The sequence below is a fragment of the Hippocampus guttulatus genome, chromosome 1 (genome assembly GCF_054856545.1).
Source record: "Hippocampus guttulatus isolate MCC_2025c chromosome 1, RoL_Hgut_1.0, whole genome shotgun sequence".
Classification (NCBI taxonomy): domain Eukaryota; kingdom Metazoa; phylum Chordata; class Actinopteri; order Syngnathiformes; family Syngnathidae; genus Hippocampus; species Hippocampus guttulatus.
Window position 1 is genome coordinate 26977863 of NC_141261.1, and position 19661 is coordinate 26997523.

General features: G+C 45.5%; 2 protein-coding genes across 3 annotated transcripts in view; both read left to right on the plus strand.

The window, feature by feature from the left end:
* The window catches only part of magixb (MAGI family member, X-linked b), an 86832-nt gene extending 74506 nt beyond the window's left edge, over window positions 1-12326 (plus strand). The window contains 2 exon segments of the mRNA XM_086123681.1: window positions 1450-2357; window positions 2359-12326. Of these exon segments, the coding sequence (XP_085979807.1) occupies window positions 1450-2357; window positions 2359-2400 (950 nt within the window). The 3' untranslated portion in view covers window positions 2401-12326.
* Window positions 12327-12979: 653 nt separating this feature from the next.
* iqsec2b (IQ motif and Sec7 domain ArfGEF 2b) overlaps window positions 12980-19661 on the plus strand; it is a 56478-nt gene continuing 49796 nt past the window's right edge. Inside the window, exon 1 of one of the 2 annotated variants that reach the window (XM_086123702.1) lies at window positions 12980-14384. In XM_086123702.1, coding sequence (XP_085979828.1) covers window positions 13939-14384 — 446 coding nt within the window. In that variant the 5' untranslated portion in view covers window positions 12980-13938. The remainder of the gene's footprint in view (window positions 14385-19661) is intronic. The other variant, XM_086123709.1, reaches the window with a different exon arrangement.

A 19661-nucleotide genomic window follows, 5' to 3' on the forward strand; every position in this document is an offset into this window, starting at 1 on the left:
AAAGCTTACACTTGTTCTTAATCTCTTAACTGCAACATAATGGCATGCACATGCAATGATAATGTACAGTGGTACCTCGACTTCGAATGACCTAATTTACAAGTTTTTCAAGACACGAGTCCTCGTTTGGCCAACTATTTTTTTCTTTTTGTCTTGAGCTATAAAGGCTAAATGGCTGCAGAGAACTTCTCAAACAACAGCACCTTGGCAAATAGTGAACACTGGTTTCCCACAAAAAAGCTTATAGCCATTCATAGTTGAACTTGGCTGCAAAGCTAAATGTTAAACAAAATAGAATTTCATCTTGTGTATTTAACCAAACGCAGCACGGTTGTCGACTGGTTAGCACGTCAGCCTTACAGTACACAGGTAAAAGGTTCAATTAAGGTTAAAATAATCTACATATTTTTATGAACATGATAAATGCATTTGCACAACGAAATAATGCTGAAACACAGAATAAGAGGCCAGACAAAGAGAGATCTTGATACACATTTGCTTAATTATGCAGAGAAATTCTGCAGCCCACTAGGCTTTAAATAGAATAATTCAAATCAAATAAATATGAAATTATTTCTATAGTTTTGTTTAAACAAAATTTAACATAAAAGTTTCAATTTTCGTTATCTGTAATTTGGTGTGACATGTGCGCAGTGCCAACCGATTCAGAGTGTCCCCCGCCTCCTGCCCGAAGACAGCTGGGATAGGCTCCAGCACCCCCCGCGACCCTAGTGAGGATCAAGCGGTTCGGAAAATGAATGGATGGATGGACGTGCGCAGTGCATGCTCAGCGTCTGCGGCTGCGCTCCTGTTTAGTCGTTAAATAGCAATTACATTACGCCGCCTTCTCTGTTTTATCCAAATTGTTTGTTTTAAAACAAGTATTCCTTAGTTTAGTATCCGCACATTGTTTTAGTATACATTTTTTAAAACATATATTTATTTTTAAAAAAGTCAGCGAGAGAGCAGCCTGACCCGACCCGAACCCAAAGCAAAAATTGACATTTGAGGGCCGGGTCAGGTCGGGCTTGGGCTCGGGCGGCCCGATCTTACCTCTACTATAGAGTCCTATTTTTCTTTTTTTTAAAAACACAGCTCTTTTTGTTGCACTTATAAGGGTGGAACTGGAACTTACTAAAGGCAATTCCATTCATTTAGATGGGGAACGATGTTCTCAGATTCAAGTGATTTGAATCTAATCCATCCACACTCATAACAGAGTTATGAATGTGGTCTTAGAACAAGTTAAACTTGCAAGTCAAGGCACCACTGTAGTAGATAAAGTTGCACAGTTGCATGCAGATCTTAAGCGCGAATAAACAGTTTCATATCAATTCGCACAACATGCTTTTCAAACATGTATCTCAACCTCTCTCCCCCCCCCCCCCCACCCCCACACACACACACAATTTATCCCCAACCTACGTTCCCCATACAATGTCTGTCCAGGCCGTGAGCACAGAATCACCTCCCCCTCCCGCCTGCGTCACCCCAAGGAGCAGGGTATGGCTGCAGTAGACTCCAGCAGGCAGAGGGGGCGCCGCTCCAAGCAGAAAAGGAGAGGCAAGTCTTTAGACGGACGTGAGAAAGGGACAAGTAGACGGAGAAGGTGGGAATCGGAAAGCCGCTCAGTGTTGCGGCGCCCCGACTCGGAGCCCGAGAAAGGGGAGAGCTCTCGAAAAAGGACGTCTCGGAGTCTACCCAGAGAAGCCCTGTCGACGGATGACGGCCATGCAAGGAGGGTGAGGAAAGGGGAGAGAGGGAGGAGTAGAGAGAGGAAAGAGAAGAAACAGGTAACAGCTCCTGTTGAGGAGAATCTGGAAGAAAAGGTCGAAGAGGGAAGGGAGGTGTTAGATAGAGCAGATGTGCTGCCAATTCCAAGTCCTGACAAAAAGCTTCCCAGGCCTAAACAGGAGAGCGATGAAGAGTCAGACGAGATGTGGAAAGTGGCAGCAGGCTACCATGCCATGAAGCAGCTCCAGGGCTACGTGGACGACGACGATGATGATCATGATGATGACGCCCACCAGTTTGAAGAAAAGCTCCGGGATTTTGAGGAAGATGAGGTTTCAGGGGATGCACAAGAGGGGCTGTTATCAAACGACACCGGGACATACTCTGTCCCACAAAGGAAGCCCTTTTCCTTCCTCGCTTCTGCACTTTCTGTAAATCAGCTGAGGGATGATGAGACAGAGTCTGGAGGCAGCCAATCAGATGACAGCATGTCCGCCGCTAGCATCTCCAGCTTTCCTGTGCAAGCGATCGGCCGCAGGGCCACCGTGCTGCCGGGTCCTTGGCTGGCCCCCGGCCGGCACAGGGTGGCTCGGGATGCTGCGGAGAACGGGCTGTCGTCGCAGTCAACGGTGCCAGCAGGCAGAGAAGAGTGACGATACCACATGAGGATGAGTGCATTTTTGTTGATTCAGACACTCACCTTTCTTTTGTAGGGACCGAAAGTGATATTTACTGATATCAACGCAATTCTCTATTCTCAATGTTTCCCAAACGTTACTGAGCCAAGACGCACCATTGCTCACAAAAAGTTTCTAGTATGGGGCGCTTTCAAGTGGAAGTTAAGTCAAAATGTTCATGTGCCCCCACTAGTCCATCCATCCATCCATCCATCCATCTTCTACCGCTTATCCGGGGCCGGGTCGCGGGGGCAACAGCTTTAGCAGGGAAGCCCAGACTTCCCTCTCCCTAGCTACTTCTTCCACCTCTCCCCGGGGGATCCCGAGGCGTTCCTAGGCCAGCTGGGTGACATAGTCTCTCCAGCATGTCCTGGGTCTTCCTCAGGGTCTCCTCACCTCACCAGGGAGGCGTTCAGGAGGCATCCGAATCAGATGCCCAAGCCACCTCATCTGGCTCCTCTCGATGTGGAGGAGAAGCGGCTCGACTCTGAGCCCCTCCCGGATGACCGAGCTTCTCACCTTATCTCTAAGGGAGAGCCCGGACACCCTGCGGAGAAAACTAATTTCGGCCGCTTTTATCCGGGATCTCGTTCTTTTGGTCACGACCCATAGCTCGTGACCATAGATGAGGGTTGGAACGTAGATCGACCGGTAAATTGAGAGCTTCACCCTTTGGCTCAGCTCCTTCTTCACCACGACAGACCGATACAACGTCGGCATCACAGCAGACGCTGCACCGATCCGCCTGTCGATCTCTCGCTCCCTACTGCCCTCACTCGTGAACAAGACCCCAAGATACTTAAACTCCTCCACTTGGGGCAAGATCTCCCCCCCGACCCGGAGGGGGCACTCCACCCTTTTCCGACTGAGGACCATGGTTTCAGATTTGGAGGTGCTGATTTTCATCCCAACCGCTTCACACTCGGCTGCGAAACGCTCCAGTGAGAGTTGGAGAGCCCTGTTTGAAGGAGCCAACAGCACCACATCATCTGCAAAAAGCAGGGATGCAATACTGAGGCCACCAAAACGGACCCCCTCAACGCTTCGGCTGCGCCTAGAAATTCTGTCCATAAAGGTTATGAACAGAATCAGCGACAAAGGGCAGCCTTGGCGGAGTCCTACCCTCACTGCAAACGATTCCGAATTACTGCCGGCAATGTGACCCAAACTCTGACATCGGTGGAATAGTGACCGAACAGCCCGTATCAGGGGGTTCGGTACCCCATACCCACGAAGCACCCCCCACAGAACTCCCCGAGGGACACGGTCAAACGCCTTCTCCAAGTCCACAAAACACATGTAGACTGGTTGGGCGAATTCCCACATACCCTCGAGGACCCTGCTAAGGGTGTAGAGCTGGTCCACTGTTCCACGGCCGGGACGAAAACCACACTGCTCCTCCTCAATCTGAGGCTCGACTTCCTGACGGACCCTCCTCTCCAGCACCCCTGAATAGACCTTACCAGAGAGGCTGAGGAGTGTGATCCCTCTGTAGTTGGAACACACCCTCCGGTCCCCCTTTTTAAAAAGAGGGACTACCACCCCGGTCTGCCAATCCAGAGGCACTCTCCCTGTTGACCACGCGATGTTGCAGAGGCGTGTCAACCAGGACAGCCCCACAACATCCAGAGCCTTGAGGAACTCCGGGCGGATCTCATCCACCCCTGGGGTCTTGCCACCGAGGAGCTTTTTAACCACATCGGTGACTTCAACCACAGAGATAGGAGAGCCCACCTCAGGGTCCTCAGACTCTGCTTCCTCCAAGGAAGACGTGTTGGTGAAGATGAGGAGGTCTTCGAAGTACTCTGCCCACCGGTTCACAACGTCCCGAGTCAAAGTCAGCAGCGCCCCATCCCCACTGTACACAGTGTTAGTGGTGCACTGCTACCCCCTTCCCCCTCCTGAGACGTCGGATGGTGGACCAGAATTTCCTCGAAGCCGTCCGGAAGTCGGCTTCCATGGCCTCACCTCAACTCTTCCCACGCTCGGGTTTTTGCCTCGGCGACCACCGAAGCTGCGTTCCGCTTGGCCAGTCGATACCCGTCAGCTGCCTCTGGGGTCCCACAGGCCATAAAGGCTCGATAGGACTCCTTCTTCAGCTTGACGGCATCCCTTACTGCTGGTGTCCACCAGCGAGTACGGGGGTTGCCGCCACGACAGGCACCAACCACCTTACCGCCACAACTCAGATTGGCCGCCTCAACAATAGAGGCACGGAACATGGTCCACTCGGACTCAATGTCCCCCGCCTCCCCCGGAACATGGGAAAAGCTCTGTCGGAGGTGGGAGTTGAAACTCCTTCTGACAGGGGATTCCGCCAGACGCTCCCAACAAACCCTCACAATACGTTTGGGTCTGCCAGGACGGACCGGCATCTTCCCCCACCATCGGAGCCTACTCACCACCAGGTGGTGATCAGTTGACAGCTCCGCCCCTCTCTTCACCCGAGTGTCCAAAACATGCGGCTGCAAATGATACAACCACAAAGTCGATCATCGAACTACGGCCTAGGGTGTCCTGGTGCCAAGTGCACATATGGACACCCTTATGTTTGAACAAGGTGTTCGTTATGGACAGTCTGTGACGAGCACAGAAGTCCAATAACAACTTCCGTGATTGGCCGTTCCTCCCAATCACGCCCCTCCAGGTCTCACTGTCATTGCCCACGTGAGCATTGAAGTCCCCCAGTAGAACAAGGGAGTCCCCAGCAGGAGTACTCTCCAGCACACCCTCCAAGGACTCCAAAAAGGGTGGGTATGCTGAGCTGCTGTTTGGTGCATATGCACAAACAACAGTCAGGACCCGTCCCCCCACCCGAAGGCGGAGGGAGGCAACCCTCTCGTCTACCCGTGTGAACCCCAATGTACAGGCACTGAGCCGGGGGGCAATGAGCATGCCCACACCTGCTCTGTGCCTCTCACCGTGAGCAACTCCAGAGTGGAAGAGAGTCCAACCCCTCTCGAGAGAACTGGTACCAGAACCCAGGCTGTGTGTGGAGGCAAGTCCGACTATATCCAGTCGGAACTTCTCCCTGCCGGAGAGGTGACATTCCATGTCCCAAGAGCTAGCTTCTGCAGCCGAGGATCGGACCGCCAGGGTCCCCGCCTTTGGCTGCCGCCCAGCTCGCATTGCACCCGACCCCTTTTACCCCTCCCACCGGTGGTGAGACCATGAGAAGGGGGAGCCACGTTGCCTCTTCGGGCTGAGCGGGGGGCCTACACCCCCATGGGTGTAGGCCCGGCCACCAGGCGCTCGCCAACGAGCCCCACCTCCAGGCCTGGCTCCAGAGGGGGGCCCCGGTGACCCGCGTCCGGGCAAGGGAAACTGAGTGCCATTGATTTTATTTATCATAAGGGGCTTGTGAGCCGTGCTCTGTCTGGTCCCTCACCTAGGACCTGTTTGCCATGGGTGACCCTGCCAGGGGCATAAAGCCCCAGACAACTTAGCTCCTAGGATCATTGGGACACACAAACCCCTCCACCACGGTAAGGTGACGGCTCATGGAGGGGCCCCCACTAGTCTAAACGCGTAATTCTGATTAAAATTCTCTTTGTGGAATCAAGCAGATTCATTCACCCACTTTCATTCATTACTATAGGCTGGCTACGTAAGATGGCCGTCGGTGGCTTCACATCCCTCTAGTGAGTTGAAGGATTCTTTGTTCATTCATGGCGGCCTGGTAGTCCAGTGGTTCGCACGTCGACTTCACAGTGCAGAGGTACCGGGTTTAATTCCAGCTCCGGCCTCCCTGTGTGGAGTTTGCATGTTCTCCCCGGGCCTGCGTGGGTTTTCTCCGGGTACTCCGGTTTCCTCCCACATTCCAAAAATATGCATGGCAGGCTTATTGGTCACTCTAAATTGTCCCTAGGTGTGAGTGTGGGCGTGCATGGTTGTTCGTCTCTGCGTGCGCTGTGATTGGCTGGCAACCAGTTCGGGGTGTCCCCCACCTACTGCCTGAAGACAGCTGGGATAGGCTTCGGCACCCCCCGTGACCCTCGTGAGGATAAAGCGATTCAGAAGATGGATGGATGGATAGTTCATTCATAGATCAGGCTGTGGACCAAACCCAGAAAACAGATGTGTAGTGAATGATTTCAGTTCACGACCGGCACTCAAACTCAAAAGGTTATGATTCAGTGTAAGCCTCATGTTGTTAACTTTGGCTAGCCTGATCGCTGCTCGTCAGATTCATACCAGTGGCAGCGGGCCCACTGAATGGAAGAACAAGGGCAGTAGCGATGCAAAGTAAAACTTTACCAGATTATTAAGGCCGATAACATGTGCTGACGAGAACTGTAAACGTCACATAGAACATATTAATGCATATTATTATTTGTATTGACTTGACCTTCACTCTTAGGTGAACTTTCAGGATGAACCTATGATGCAGTCCACCTGGAAAGGTCATACTTGACTCTCTCAAAAGTTTTAAATTCAGACATCCGACTATCAAATGGTGGCCGTGACTCAGGAGGTAGAGCGGGTTGTCCAGTCATTGACTGTTCGAATCCTGCTCTTTACGAGTCAAGTGTCGTTTTGTCTTTGGGCAAGTCCCTTCACCCACCTTGCCTCCAGTGTCACTCACACTGGTGTATGGCTGGTTGTTCATTGTTTGGGGTGGTTAAATGGGCTGTAGTCATACACTGGCAGCCACGCTTCCGTCAACATGCCCCAGGGCAGCTGTGGCTATAGAACGTAGTTTACCACGACCAGAGTGTGATTCTGTGTGTGCATGAATAAATTTTCCATTGTGAAGCATTTTTTGGAGTGTCCAGTGCTAAATAAAACTGATATATTATTATTAGTAGTATTAGTAGTAGTTGTAGTAGTAGTAGTAGTAATAGTAGTAGTCGTAGTCGTAGTAGTATTAAATGTTTTTTGTTGTTTTTGCTCAACTTGCCACATGATGGAGCTCAACTCCACCAGAATTAACCATCGCACATTGAACGATTGAGCCCCATGTATGTAGTGACACACAGAAAACCGTGACCCTATATCGCGGTTTTCGGCTAGTGCCTTACATTTATGAAACCACTCAAACATGGCATGATTGTCAAGGAAAAAGCTTGTTGCCACAATGAGAGGATGTGGGTGGGAATAAAAGAGAGAGAGAGAGTGTGTGTGTGTGTGTGTGTGTGTGTGTGTGTGTGTGTGTGTGTGTGTGTGTGTGCGCGTGTGTGTGTGCGTGTGTGTGTGTGTGTGTGTGTGTGTGTGTGTGTGTGTGTGTGTGTGTGTGCGTGCGTGCGTGCGTGCGTGCGTGCGTGCGTGGATATTTTTGAGAGGCTGCCTTGCCCCCATTCACCTCGGATACCGGCACGTACATACACACTCGTGCATTTTGTCAACAGAGACTGCACACTTCACTATTTCATCCACAGATATGAAATTAGGAAAATAGTATTGTTGTAATACTTTACTATTGTTGTTATTTTTGTTCCATGTACATCACTTTGTATACAGCGGTATAAATATATAAATACATTTGAGTTGAGTTGACAATTAAACATAATCTGCACTGATTTGGGTTGATGATTTCAAAGTTGACAGAAGGTCAAATTACGTTCACCTGGAAGGTTTCTAGTACATCATAGGCTCATCCTGAACTTTTTGTGAGTTTGGTGGTGTATTTTTCCTTGGTCGTGTAGATGGAAAAATGTCATGGTACGCAACCAAACAAAAGTGTCACGAAGTTATGCATTCTGAAGTACCGTATTTTCCACACTAAAAGGCGCACCTTCAATGAATGGCCTCTTTTGTAATTTTTTTTTCATTTATTGGACGCACCACAGAATAAGACGCAATCTACAATGCATCCACTAGATGAAGCTACGCTCAAGGAAATGCCAACAGAACACTACACTACACCCTGATTTATATAAGATAAGATAAGATAAGTTAAGAAACCCTTATTAGTCTCGCAATGGAGAAATTCCCAATTCACAGCAGCAAAGTTATGAAAGGAAGAAGTAGAACAACAAAATATAGGAGCTGCTGGAAAGGCAGCCACTTTGAAGTCAAAATAACAAAAATAACACAACACAACACATAGGGCACAGACAGTCGTGCAATCTTCACCACTTTTCTGCATACACTTTGTTGTCTGAAGCAGTTCTAGATGAAAGAGGAGAGCGACGATCAGATATCCGTAAAACGTATTTAATAAAGCAGCGACACACTTCACTTAACCAACAGCAAGTTATAACATTGACTCATTAACATTGAACTCTCTTGCCGCTGCTCTATTTCCGTGTTCAACTGTGAAACCGATCGCCTTAAGTTTGAAGTCTGCGTAAGCATATCTCTAGCAAGGAGCCATTTTGACATATTACCGTAATGACCATACACAAGGCGCATCAGATTTTAAGACGCGCTTTGAGCTTTTAAGAAAACGGAAGGCATTTAGGTGTGCCTTTTAGTGTGGAAAATACGGTCATGATAATCTTTTCTTACTCTTGAATTGACTCGCTCCGTGAAATCTGAGCCAGTTTAAGTTAAACAGAAGACACTTGGAGATCTTCAACAGCTTTGAGTCAGCTTGAAAAGCTATAACAAAGCTAAAATAATAATTCTCTGAGAGATTCAGTTCAATTTGATCATTTCCTGTGGCACTTCTGATGATACTGTGTTTGGAAATGACTGCCCTTTTCTGCTCGTCAGTCTAATTATTGTTTCCTCTTGGATTTTTTTTTTCCTATGGAATGATTGTGAGTCACTTTAGTTCTGCAGTATAATCATCCAAATAGAAGAATATTTGCACAAAATGAATTTGTCATTTCAAAGAAACGATGGGACGCATCTATGTGGTAACGTAATTCTCAGGTTGTGTGACCGTATCCTTGATTGTTTGGCAGATTGTGATCCTCCCATTAGTCCCCTCTGTCTGATCCAGCACTGGCATATGGCGTCATCATCACTCCAAAAATAGAAATCGATAAGTAATTCGTCATTGCGTTAGTCCGCCAATGAGCTTTCGTCTGTATTTCAGGCCCACCCAGTCGGTCCGAGTCAGTCAAACGGTGTCGAGAACGGACTTACCGATACCACGTCACACACAGGTGCCGCACATCTGAAACGCGGCCAAATAAATAAAACATAAAAAAGTGTTCTATAACTTTAGGTCCCACAGGTCACAATGACATGTCGATCATATTTTTCTCATTTCACCGATCACCACGCTGTGCGTGATGTGTCTCTGATGTTTTATTTCAAATTTTTTCTTGATTTAGCTTGTACGGCGCCATGCTTCTTACATGGTACATATGTTGTTGACACCAACAGTCTGTTGCCAACAAGGTACAGACTGGTCGTATGTGGGTCGGTCTGAAGTACTGACGGAAACAGTGATGGTCCGATGATGCCCACCTCTGCCGATAAGCATGGAGACGTTGGAGTGAACGGATTGAAATTGGTTCTTTATTGGAAGCTGTTCTGGATGCCCATCCCAAAGTTTGAAGTTGTATTTTTTGTGCCTTTTTACAGCTGATTGTCAGTTGCTATTTCAAGCTGTAAATGCCCATTTACAGGTATTTTCTGGTTTTTCTGGGTCACTTTTCCCTTGATTCTGTTGCACGCCTGTCTTAACATTTGTTCTAGGTTAAAAAGGTAGAGCAGATATTTTTTTTGTAATTCAAAACAAGACAAAGAAAATGATAAAATCAAATAAATAAATGTACAATTTAAAATAAAGATATAAAGATATAACAGAATTTACTCATTCATGTGACTTAAAAAAATCTATACAATTCAGTCAAAAAAATATTACTCTTATGACAGTTGCATTGATACATTTTGGTAGAAATTACTCAACTTTCGGTTGCACATGACTATTTTCAAATGATATCTTTTAGTTTACCACATTTTGATTATGCACAACCAATGTACATGCCTGAATTAAATCCATTGGAAAGAGGATTTTTTTTTAGTGTATACAAAAGCTGTACTGTCTGAGTGCACAACAAATGACTAACACCTCGTAAGTCACACTTTTTTTCTCTAATTGTTTGTTTTTCCAATGGCACTGTGGTTTCTTATACATCAAATTAAAGGTGCCAGATGGGGCCAGAGACATCTGATTATTTCATTGATCATATTTGTCATGTGCAGTGGTGGCCTGAGATATGAGTGACACAGCCATTTCTTTGAGATATGAGCTGCCATTCAGCCAATTGTTTTGGGGTTTTTGTTTTTTTTGGCTTTGACTTGCGAGCGCAAACTTGAGATAGGAGCAGTTTGGCAAATATTGAACAATTCATCGAAAAACATCTTTAATCCCACACTCAATTAATTTTACAGTCAAACTAACGATGAATCGAGGAGAAATACTCATTTACCACACAACAATCTTAATCCTAACAAATCAGGCAAATGCTAATCATTACAATCGAAAGTCATGGTTTGGAGCGGTTCATGAGCGTGGTGATAGAACAAATCAAACGTATCTCAGGGCATCACTGTGTTACTGTTGGGCCATAATGATTTGTTACCAATGACAAAAACGGTTTTGTTTTTTTCAATTGCAGATTTTTTTATAACTTCACTTTCTCTTAACAATTTTTTAAAATGTCCAAATTGATCGTCAACAAGACGTGCCACAGACAGACCTGTCCAATGCGACTGGAAAGAGATTGTAAAGGTCCGTCCGACAAGGTGCTTCAAAAAATATATACACTTAATTATGCAACTGTATTTTCTGTTTTAAATTAATTTTATTGGGATTTCAGTTCATTTTTTCAACTGAATTGTATAGTTACATTTAAAAATTGGAAAAGCTTCAACTTTATTTAAATTTATGTATTATTTTCAATAGCTGAATGAGACGTAGAGTGTACCACAGTTATCATCTTCCCATTCCTGTACACCTCTGTAAAATATCTGCTCCTCTCCAAAGGCTGCTTTGGTGTTCACGTATACCTCATGACGACTCCCAGCAATTATAATGCAATTGTCATTGTGATGACGCAAATACACTTTTGCTGCAGGTGTGTTATTCTGCAGTCATAAAATATATTCTGTAAATATGTGTAGAGAGCTATATGTGTATTTAATTAATCATTCCTGCATATGTGCTGAATGCATCACGCAACAGTGGTCATCATTTTGTGCTGTGATGTAAAAGAAAAATATATGATCGAGCCTTTCAAGGACCAAGTCAATTTTTGATTCTCCCAGCCCGTTTGGTTCACAAATGTTTTCTTCTATGCGACCTGAGTGTGAATTACAATACTTGCTTTGTAATGGAAATTGGTGAGAAATACAATACAATACAGAACAATACATTTATATAATGCCAAACGTCTGCAGCAGCTGAGTGGATTTCAACTTTTGTGCCCATTGTGCCACATACTGTTGCCTTGGTAACATGAACTGTTTCATCCTGATCACTGTTTTATTGTAAAAGTCATAATTTGAATTAAGCATCGCCCTTGTAAATCAATCAAAAATCCTTCATTATGCACTATGTTGTATCCAATATGATGATTCGTTTTTTAATTGTGTTACGGCAATTCTAGAAGCATTATGGAGATATACTGTGAGATGTTATTTTTGTATAGATTACTTTTTTTTTATTACTCAGGTTATAAAATTCTTTAGATTGATAAACCATTCAGGAGGGAAAGTTACATGTTTTCATAAAAGATGAATATTATTTTTGATGAGGCGATCAAAAGCCCTTTATGGCAACATCAGGAGACACAGACTGTTATCTATAATCTGGAAAAATCCCATTTAATTCTCTGCATTCCTCCCCCCAAAATGGTGAAACACCGAAGGAGTGACACCGCCAAATCACCGAGCAGTGTCCGTACAGTGTCGCTTCGGTTTCCCAATGTTCTTTTTTAACACTTTAAATTCCCAAATCAGATTATTTCTGAAGTGTAAACGCTAAAGTGCAAATAAAGGACTGAATCAATACAGTATCATGTCTGTTTTATTGCTTTTTAAGCATCACCGTTGGTCAGCAGGTGGCAGCAACAGTAGTCGAGTCGTTCGAGGAGCAGTCGAGTCTCAATTCATTTGCGTTTTTAACCCTGACTGACCCGCGACCAGTTCAGAGTGTGGTTAGCTGGGGAAGGCTCCAGCAACTCCACGCGACCCTGTTCAGCACAACCGATGTTGAAAATGGATGGATGGATTACTGACTGTATATTTTTATAAAGTAAAATACTATAAAGTGGATTCTTTTTCTCGTTAAATACGCCATACATTTTTTTCTTTTTTCATTTCACTGAGAAAGACAAGTTAATGGCAGAGTTTATTTTTCACGAGTTCCGTCTTGCTTGACAGTTACCTCACGTTCCACATCAATTTTTTTCTGACACATAACACATTGACACCACTGGACTCATTCAAACCATTCATCAGATTTTGTCATTTGCTCTGCCTTCGTCAAAGGACTTAAAGGTGTTTGTTTACTAGTGGTGGAAAGGTCTACCTTACGTGGATTATGCAACGATGAGCTGCCTTATTTTGAAAGTCTGGACCGGGAGTCCGTCTTCATCTACGTGATATTTTATTTGGAAAGTCCTAACCGGAAATGTTTAATCATCCCTTCCAAAGGAATTTTGCCATTCGCGCTGCGCTCCAAAGGCAAAGCTGATCGCAGCTCGCAGTCCGGACGCGCATGTGGCGCGGCTGCGCTCTATTTTGCTTGCATTAGCGACACACACACACAACGACGCATATGTCGTCTCGTCATTGTCGCCTCAGAGAAATCACAAAACTCGCAGAATATTTACGGCGCTTGTCAATTGGAATTTATTCCTATCGTTCTACCACCACGGGCGATGTGGAAGTAAAGTCTGCATTGCTACTGGATGGGAGAAAAGCCCCCCCACGCACGCTCGCTGACTTTGCAGGAGTCGCCCGTCAAATGAAAGGATGGAGTTGTGGTGCGGCTGAAGGGAGCCGCTGTCTTTGAGGGAGGAATGCACTCCGTAAGACAACTTTGCTTACTTTCCGTGCCGTAAAGACGCGTCGAGCCATCGGTTGAAAGAGGCACGGTGCACGCTGCGTAGGGATCTTCAGTGTGGGCGGGAGTTATGTAATGATTGACACTGCCTGAAAATCAGTGGGAGATCAGAAAATACAGTCCTTTTTTATCCCGTCTGGTAGCTGATGGATTATTAACTGGTACTCATCTAGATATATTGCATCATTAACGGTTTGTCAGCATCCTTCAGACCATTTTAGGTGTTCATCATGATGGCCCAAACTCTGAAGGCATTCCATGCTGGTTTGGAAAACTCTTCGAAAATGGGAGCAGATGATCAGACAATCAACAATTTATCCCTCTCATTTGTCAGTGTTCTTCTCCGCATGGCGAAATCCCAAAGCGCTTCGAAGATGTTCTAGTGCTCATGCTTGCCCTCCCATTTGACGACATGTAGTCAACCCGGCAATCACCTCTGAGGCTTTTTGTTTTTCCGCATTCGAAGCTAATAGTTCATCTCCTCCAGAGTTTCCGTCGTGTCCTCCCTCCCCCCCCACTCATCAGGGCTGGTGGGGGGGGCGGATCTGGGCTTCCGCCATGGAGGCCAGCCCGGAAAGCCCCAACCGGGCGGTGGAATACCTCCTGGAGCTCAACAACATCATCGAGAGCCAGGCCAAGCTCCTGGAAACCCAACGGAGGCGCATCGAGGAGCTGGAAGGCCAGCTGGACCGCGTCAGCCAGGAGAATCAAGACCTGAGGCAGGATCGCAGCCCTCGGGCCCCTGGCTCCAACACCCCGGAGCAGAACCATGATCACGGCCAGCCTCTGTCGCTCCCCAAGCACCACGGCGGCGGTGGGAACGGCAGCGCGCCCTTGCCTCAGACCAAAGGTGGATCTGCGACGGCGCCGGTGGCCGGCAGGGACAGGAGGACCCACACTCGGCTGACCCGAGGTCTCTCCTGTGGCTCGTCGACCACCGAGAGAGACCGGCTCGAACGCACCGACAGCACAGACACCAACAACAGCGCCACTATTCGCAGAAAGTAAGTTGAATCAACTTCAGAGATTCGTGTCTTGCTGATCCGGTTTGCTTAACTCTTACTTCCGGTTCATTTTCCCCGCATATGTGAGATGGTCCAGGTCTTCTTTCTTCTTTAATTATTTCATGTGACCCTTTAAAGAACAACAGGAATCTGCAGGAACCGGCGCAAATGTTGTGGTTACACAGACAGTTTTACGCAACCTCTGTTTAGTACTTACTTTGGGCCTCTATTTTTCATACCAAAACATCGTTTTGCTGTTTGAATGGCGCCAGATGGATACACAGGATAGTCGCAACTCATGCAATCTACAACCCCTGGCACAAATGATGGAATCGCCGGTCTCAGTTGTTCAATTTTGGAGGAAAAAAAAACATGACACCAAACTAAAGTCATTTCAAATGGCAACTTTATGGCTTTCCCAAAAACTCAAAGAAATCAAGAAAACAACCAATGTGGTAGTCAGGAGCAGTTACTTGTTTCGACCAAGCAGAGGGGAAAACGGATGGAATCAAGAAAAAAAGTAACTTTTCAATAACCACTGGTACTTTGTTGCAACACTTTTCATAGTTGGCAGTCTCAGAGGCTTGGACTTAATGAGTGATAAGCAGAATTCTTCATCAATCTGCCTCCAATTTTCTCTGATTGCTTTTGCCTGATTAGCTTGACAGGTCGGAGCCTTGTCATGGATCATTTTCTTCAACTTCCACCAAAGATGTTCACTTGGATTGAGATTTGTACTCTTTGCAGGCCACGACATTGACCTTTGAAGGAATGTTTTTACAGTTTTTGCTCCATGGCTAAATGCATCATCATCATCTTGAAAAAAAGCATTTCCTCAGCCTGAAACATCCTTTCAATTGACGGAATAAGAAACGTTTCCAAAATGTCAATTTCTGCATTTTTTGAAGATGTTTCCCCAGCGTCGTAACCTGACATGCAGTGCAATATGGTGTCCATTTTCAGCTTTCATTGCTTGATGGTTTCTGTCCGGTCACTTTGATGTCTTCCTTGGTTTGCCAATATGCTTGCCTTTAACAGCCTTTCACTATTGTTTCTACTTGGTCCAGACTTTGGACACAGCTGACTGTAAACAACTGACATCTTTTGCGACCTCGTGTGACAATTTACCCTCTTTTAAAAAATGAATAATGCTCTCCTTTGTTTTGACATCGCTCATGTTGGTGCCATGATTCATGTTAACCCACTTGGTGCAACAGCTCTCCAAGGTGTGATCACTCCTGTTGGACTGCAGACTAATGAACAGATCTAACCTGATGCAGGTGTTAGTTTTGGGAATGGACATTTACAGGGTGATTACATCATTTTTCCTTACAAAGGAGTGATTCTATAATTTATTCATTCTGCTTGGTCTAAAAGTGTAGCGCCTTACTTCTGCATTGTTTCCAGATAGTTGCCATTTGAAATGACTTTAGTGTTGTGTCATGTCCGCTTTTTTTTCTACAAATTCGAACTGAATGAACATCCTGGTGATTCCATCATTCTTGCCAGAGTTTGCAAGAATGAGTCATTTATGTCGCAAAGATGCCCAAATGTAACATGCTTGTTTTGCTGCCTTTTGTCTTTTACCTTCTATTGCATGAAATCAAAAAACTGCATCAATGTCAAATTTCTTGCTGACCTTTGCTATGCGTAAAACTCCTCCTTTCGAGGTGCTTTATTTTAACCTTTAGGGTCACACGTTTGATGGGCTGTTAAAATTATCATATATGAGAAGATAGATTCTGACTGTGTTAAATTGTTGGGGTTTTTTTCAATCAACCTTTGCTGTTAAACTGTGAGCTCAGAAGCTTGAGATGTATTTCCCCGACTCAAGGCTGACCTTAAGTTAGAGTGCGGCAAGTTTTGGCAAACAGCAAGTGCATCTGTCATTGTTACACGCACACATACGAACACAGACACACACATTTTCGTTCTGGAAGCATTTTGCTTTGTGAGTGGAGAGCAATTGGTGTATTAAAAAAAAAAAAAAGCAAACAGTGAAATGGAATGTGACGGTCTCCTGTGATAGGACAATCATTTACAGACTTGAATTGCTTTGCTGAGGTCCCAATGCACTTTCCAGTCTGCGATTCAGATGCAACCCAATCCCTTATCGAGCTGAGCTGCCTCCTCTCATCCCAGGGGGGGGATGAGCAATTAGACAGAAGCATATATTAGTTGGGTGGCTATTAAATACAGTGATGCTTCGCCCCTTTGCTAATTACTACCTGTGGCTGCTTGTGGAGGAAGTTTCAGGCGCGGTAGAAGCTTCGAGACGCTATTCCTCGGGCAGAGCTCGGTCACAAAAGCCTTTTCATTGGCAGCTGATCAGAACGCAACACGAGTGTGTGTTGTAAAATTATAAGGAGGAAACAGGAAAGGGTTATGATCTTCCGCAGTGTGCATAAAAGAGAAAAGGTGTCACGCACACTGACTTGCCATCTGTCAACAGGGTGTAGAGGGAGCCAACGAGGGCAGCGCTAAGGTATGTTCTTGAAGCTGCTCTGTTGGTCTTCTAAGGCAAAACGAATCACAATGTTTAAGACTTTCCCCAGAGGGAGCAAAAGTACCCACAGTCTCATCAGTAAAAGTACAGATATGTGTTTAAAAGCATATCTAAGAAGTTAAGGTAAAAGAAAGAAAGAAATAAAAAGACATCCTGAAATGTACTTCAGTTCAAAAGTACTAAAAAAAAAGTACAACACTTTGTTAATAATTTGTCTTTGCCTCACCGGTTTTGTTCCCAAATTCATGTTCCTTCCCCAAGATCTCAATCAGTCAATCAAAATCTCAATTTCTCATTTCCATTACATTTTTCAAATCATTCAAATTTGGAAGTTCTTTTGACAAGGAGCGGCATGGCTAAGTGATAGAGTGGACGTTTCCCAACCCGGAGGTTGGTGGTTTGATCCCTGACCATTGCCACTATGTTGAAGTGTCCTTGAGCAAGATACTGATCCCCAATTGCTGCTGTTGCTACGTCATCAGTAGGTGAATGAGGTGACAGTGTAACGTTCTTTGAGTACCGGAGGTAGAAAAAGTGCAACGGAAGTGACACCCCATTTTCCATTGACAGCATTCTTCTGTGGTGTGTCAAATTTACACGACCCCCCCCCCCCCTCCACCACTTTACTTAAGGTACAGTAAAAAGACTTTGGTGTCCTTAAATCTGACCACGAGCTTTCTCATTCCTGCAAAATGTAGCCAGATCAACATGGTGAAAATACAGGGACACTTCAATAAATATAGTTCTAAACATCCCTTTGAGATTTTTTTTGTGTCAATTTTAACATAGTGTGGCACCAGTAAATTTGGTGGGCACATTTATTGTGAGTAAACTCAGCAAAGATGTATTTAAAAAACAAAACAAAAAAAAAACAGCCAAGCTTGAAAAGGACCAGGAAGCCTAATGTTATGGTTTTGCGTGGCCATTTTCGAATCATTTGATCCATTTCCAGGAGTCCTTCCAAATGAACTCGTCCGATTGTTACCAAATTTGAACGATTTCTCCTTGTACTTGACAGATGGTAAATTGCATCTTTGCCATTGTGTGTGCGCTTGCAGCTCTAATGACTTTTATTCCTCGAGCTGGAGTGCTCATGTCTGCCCCTTTGCTCTCTGCACCTCGCGTCCCCCAGAATTCATCATATGTGGCCTTTTGATTTTGTGTGTGTGTGTGTGTGTGTGTGTGTGTGTGTGTGTGTGTTTGCGTGCCGCAGCTGCACTTTGCCAAACAAAGTGCGCGCTCCGGTGTCCCAGCGGGTCTGTTTTAAACAGCTGTCCTTAGCCAGCCTCTTTGCTCGTGTCCTGCTAATAGCGCTGTGAACAATGCGAGGCCTTGAGCTGACGTGATGTCCCAAAGCACCTCCGCCAAGAAGTAGCGATGTGGATTTTTTTTTTTTCCTTTTGGTTAATTTTGGGAGAGGGCACGCGGGTGCATTTCAAATGAGCCAGCGAAACTGTCGCTTTATATAATGTTGCTGCTGTGAGCCCACAATGTGTTGAAAGGGCAGTAAAATGACTGCTAGCTCAAGTAACTACTGCGCACGTGCGGGTGAACTGTTTGGGCCTTCCGTTTCATTCTAATCAGAATACAAGACTTCATGTAAACCGAGCTGTTGAGTTGTTCAGAATCCCACTCGAGTTCTAGGTAGTCTTTGCCTAATCAAATTGCACCCGGGCATTTCCTGCCATGCAACCAAGCGGCATGCAGAATAACGTGTCCCTTCCTCTGAGCTCATCAGTACAGCACTAATAAGTCATTAGGAAGTTTGCCTCTTTTGAATACACTCATGAAAGATTACAGCTTAAAATGCATTTGACAAATGGAATACTGATGCACCACAGATGCTACTTTCACACGGAACAATATCATGTGTCATCCAGGTTTTTGTGTTAAATCCTTCATATTCCAAACACTAATGTGACTTATAATGTAAATAGAATGCGGCTGTGAAGTGAAACGCGTGCGCAAAAAAATGTGACGACGTGCAACGCAGATAAATATGGCCGCTGGCTCTTGTATTTTTCACTACTGAAGCGTTCGTGACAATATCAAGGATTTTGTGAAACCAGAACCAACATAACCGAAAAATCATCATTCATCTTCTTTTCAGCACTGTTTTTTGCTCCTGCGTGCACCATTGCTTTTCGTGCCCGTCTTGTTATTCGAACAATTGTCCCCTTTTGATGACTTATAGTTCTGATGAGCCTCAGGTGAGCACCCTGACAGCAGTCGCATCGGATAAATCTCTGATTTAAATCTACATAAACATGGATCAGATTTTAGGCGGGGGTGGGGGCGAATTGTACTGTTCACTCTGATATGAGGGCGGCAAGGTGGACGACTGGTTAGTATGTCCGCCTCACAATGCAGAGATGCGGAGTTTGATTCCTGTGTAGAGTTTGCCTGTTCTCCCCGTGCCTGTGTGGGGTTTTTTTTCCGGGTACTCCGGTTTCCTCCCACATTCCAAAAACATGCTGTTGTGGAGGGTCGCTGTCCATTTCCTTATGGCCCTCCTTGGACACAGGTTCTTTTCTTTCTCTATAAGGTGGAATAAAGACCCACCACCACGTCGTCTTTTCTTTAGTTTATCACAACACAATACGAATTGATTCGGGCTCCTGAGAGTTTCAGATTTCATCAGGAAGCGTAGAAAAAATACATTCATGAGAATACATATAGAGACAATATGATAATGAGAGGCGGGCAGTTACGCTTCCATGCAAATCCCGGAAACAAAGAAGTGAACATGTCCTTTGACCCGGTGTGGCTGG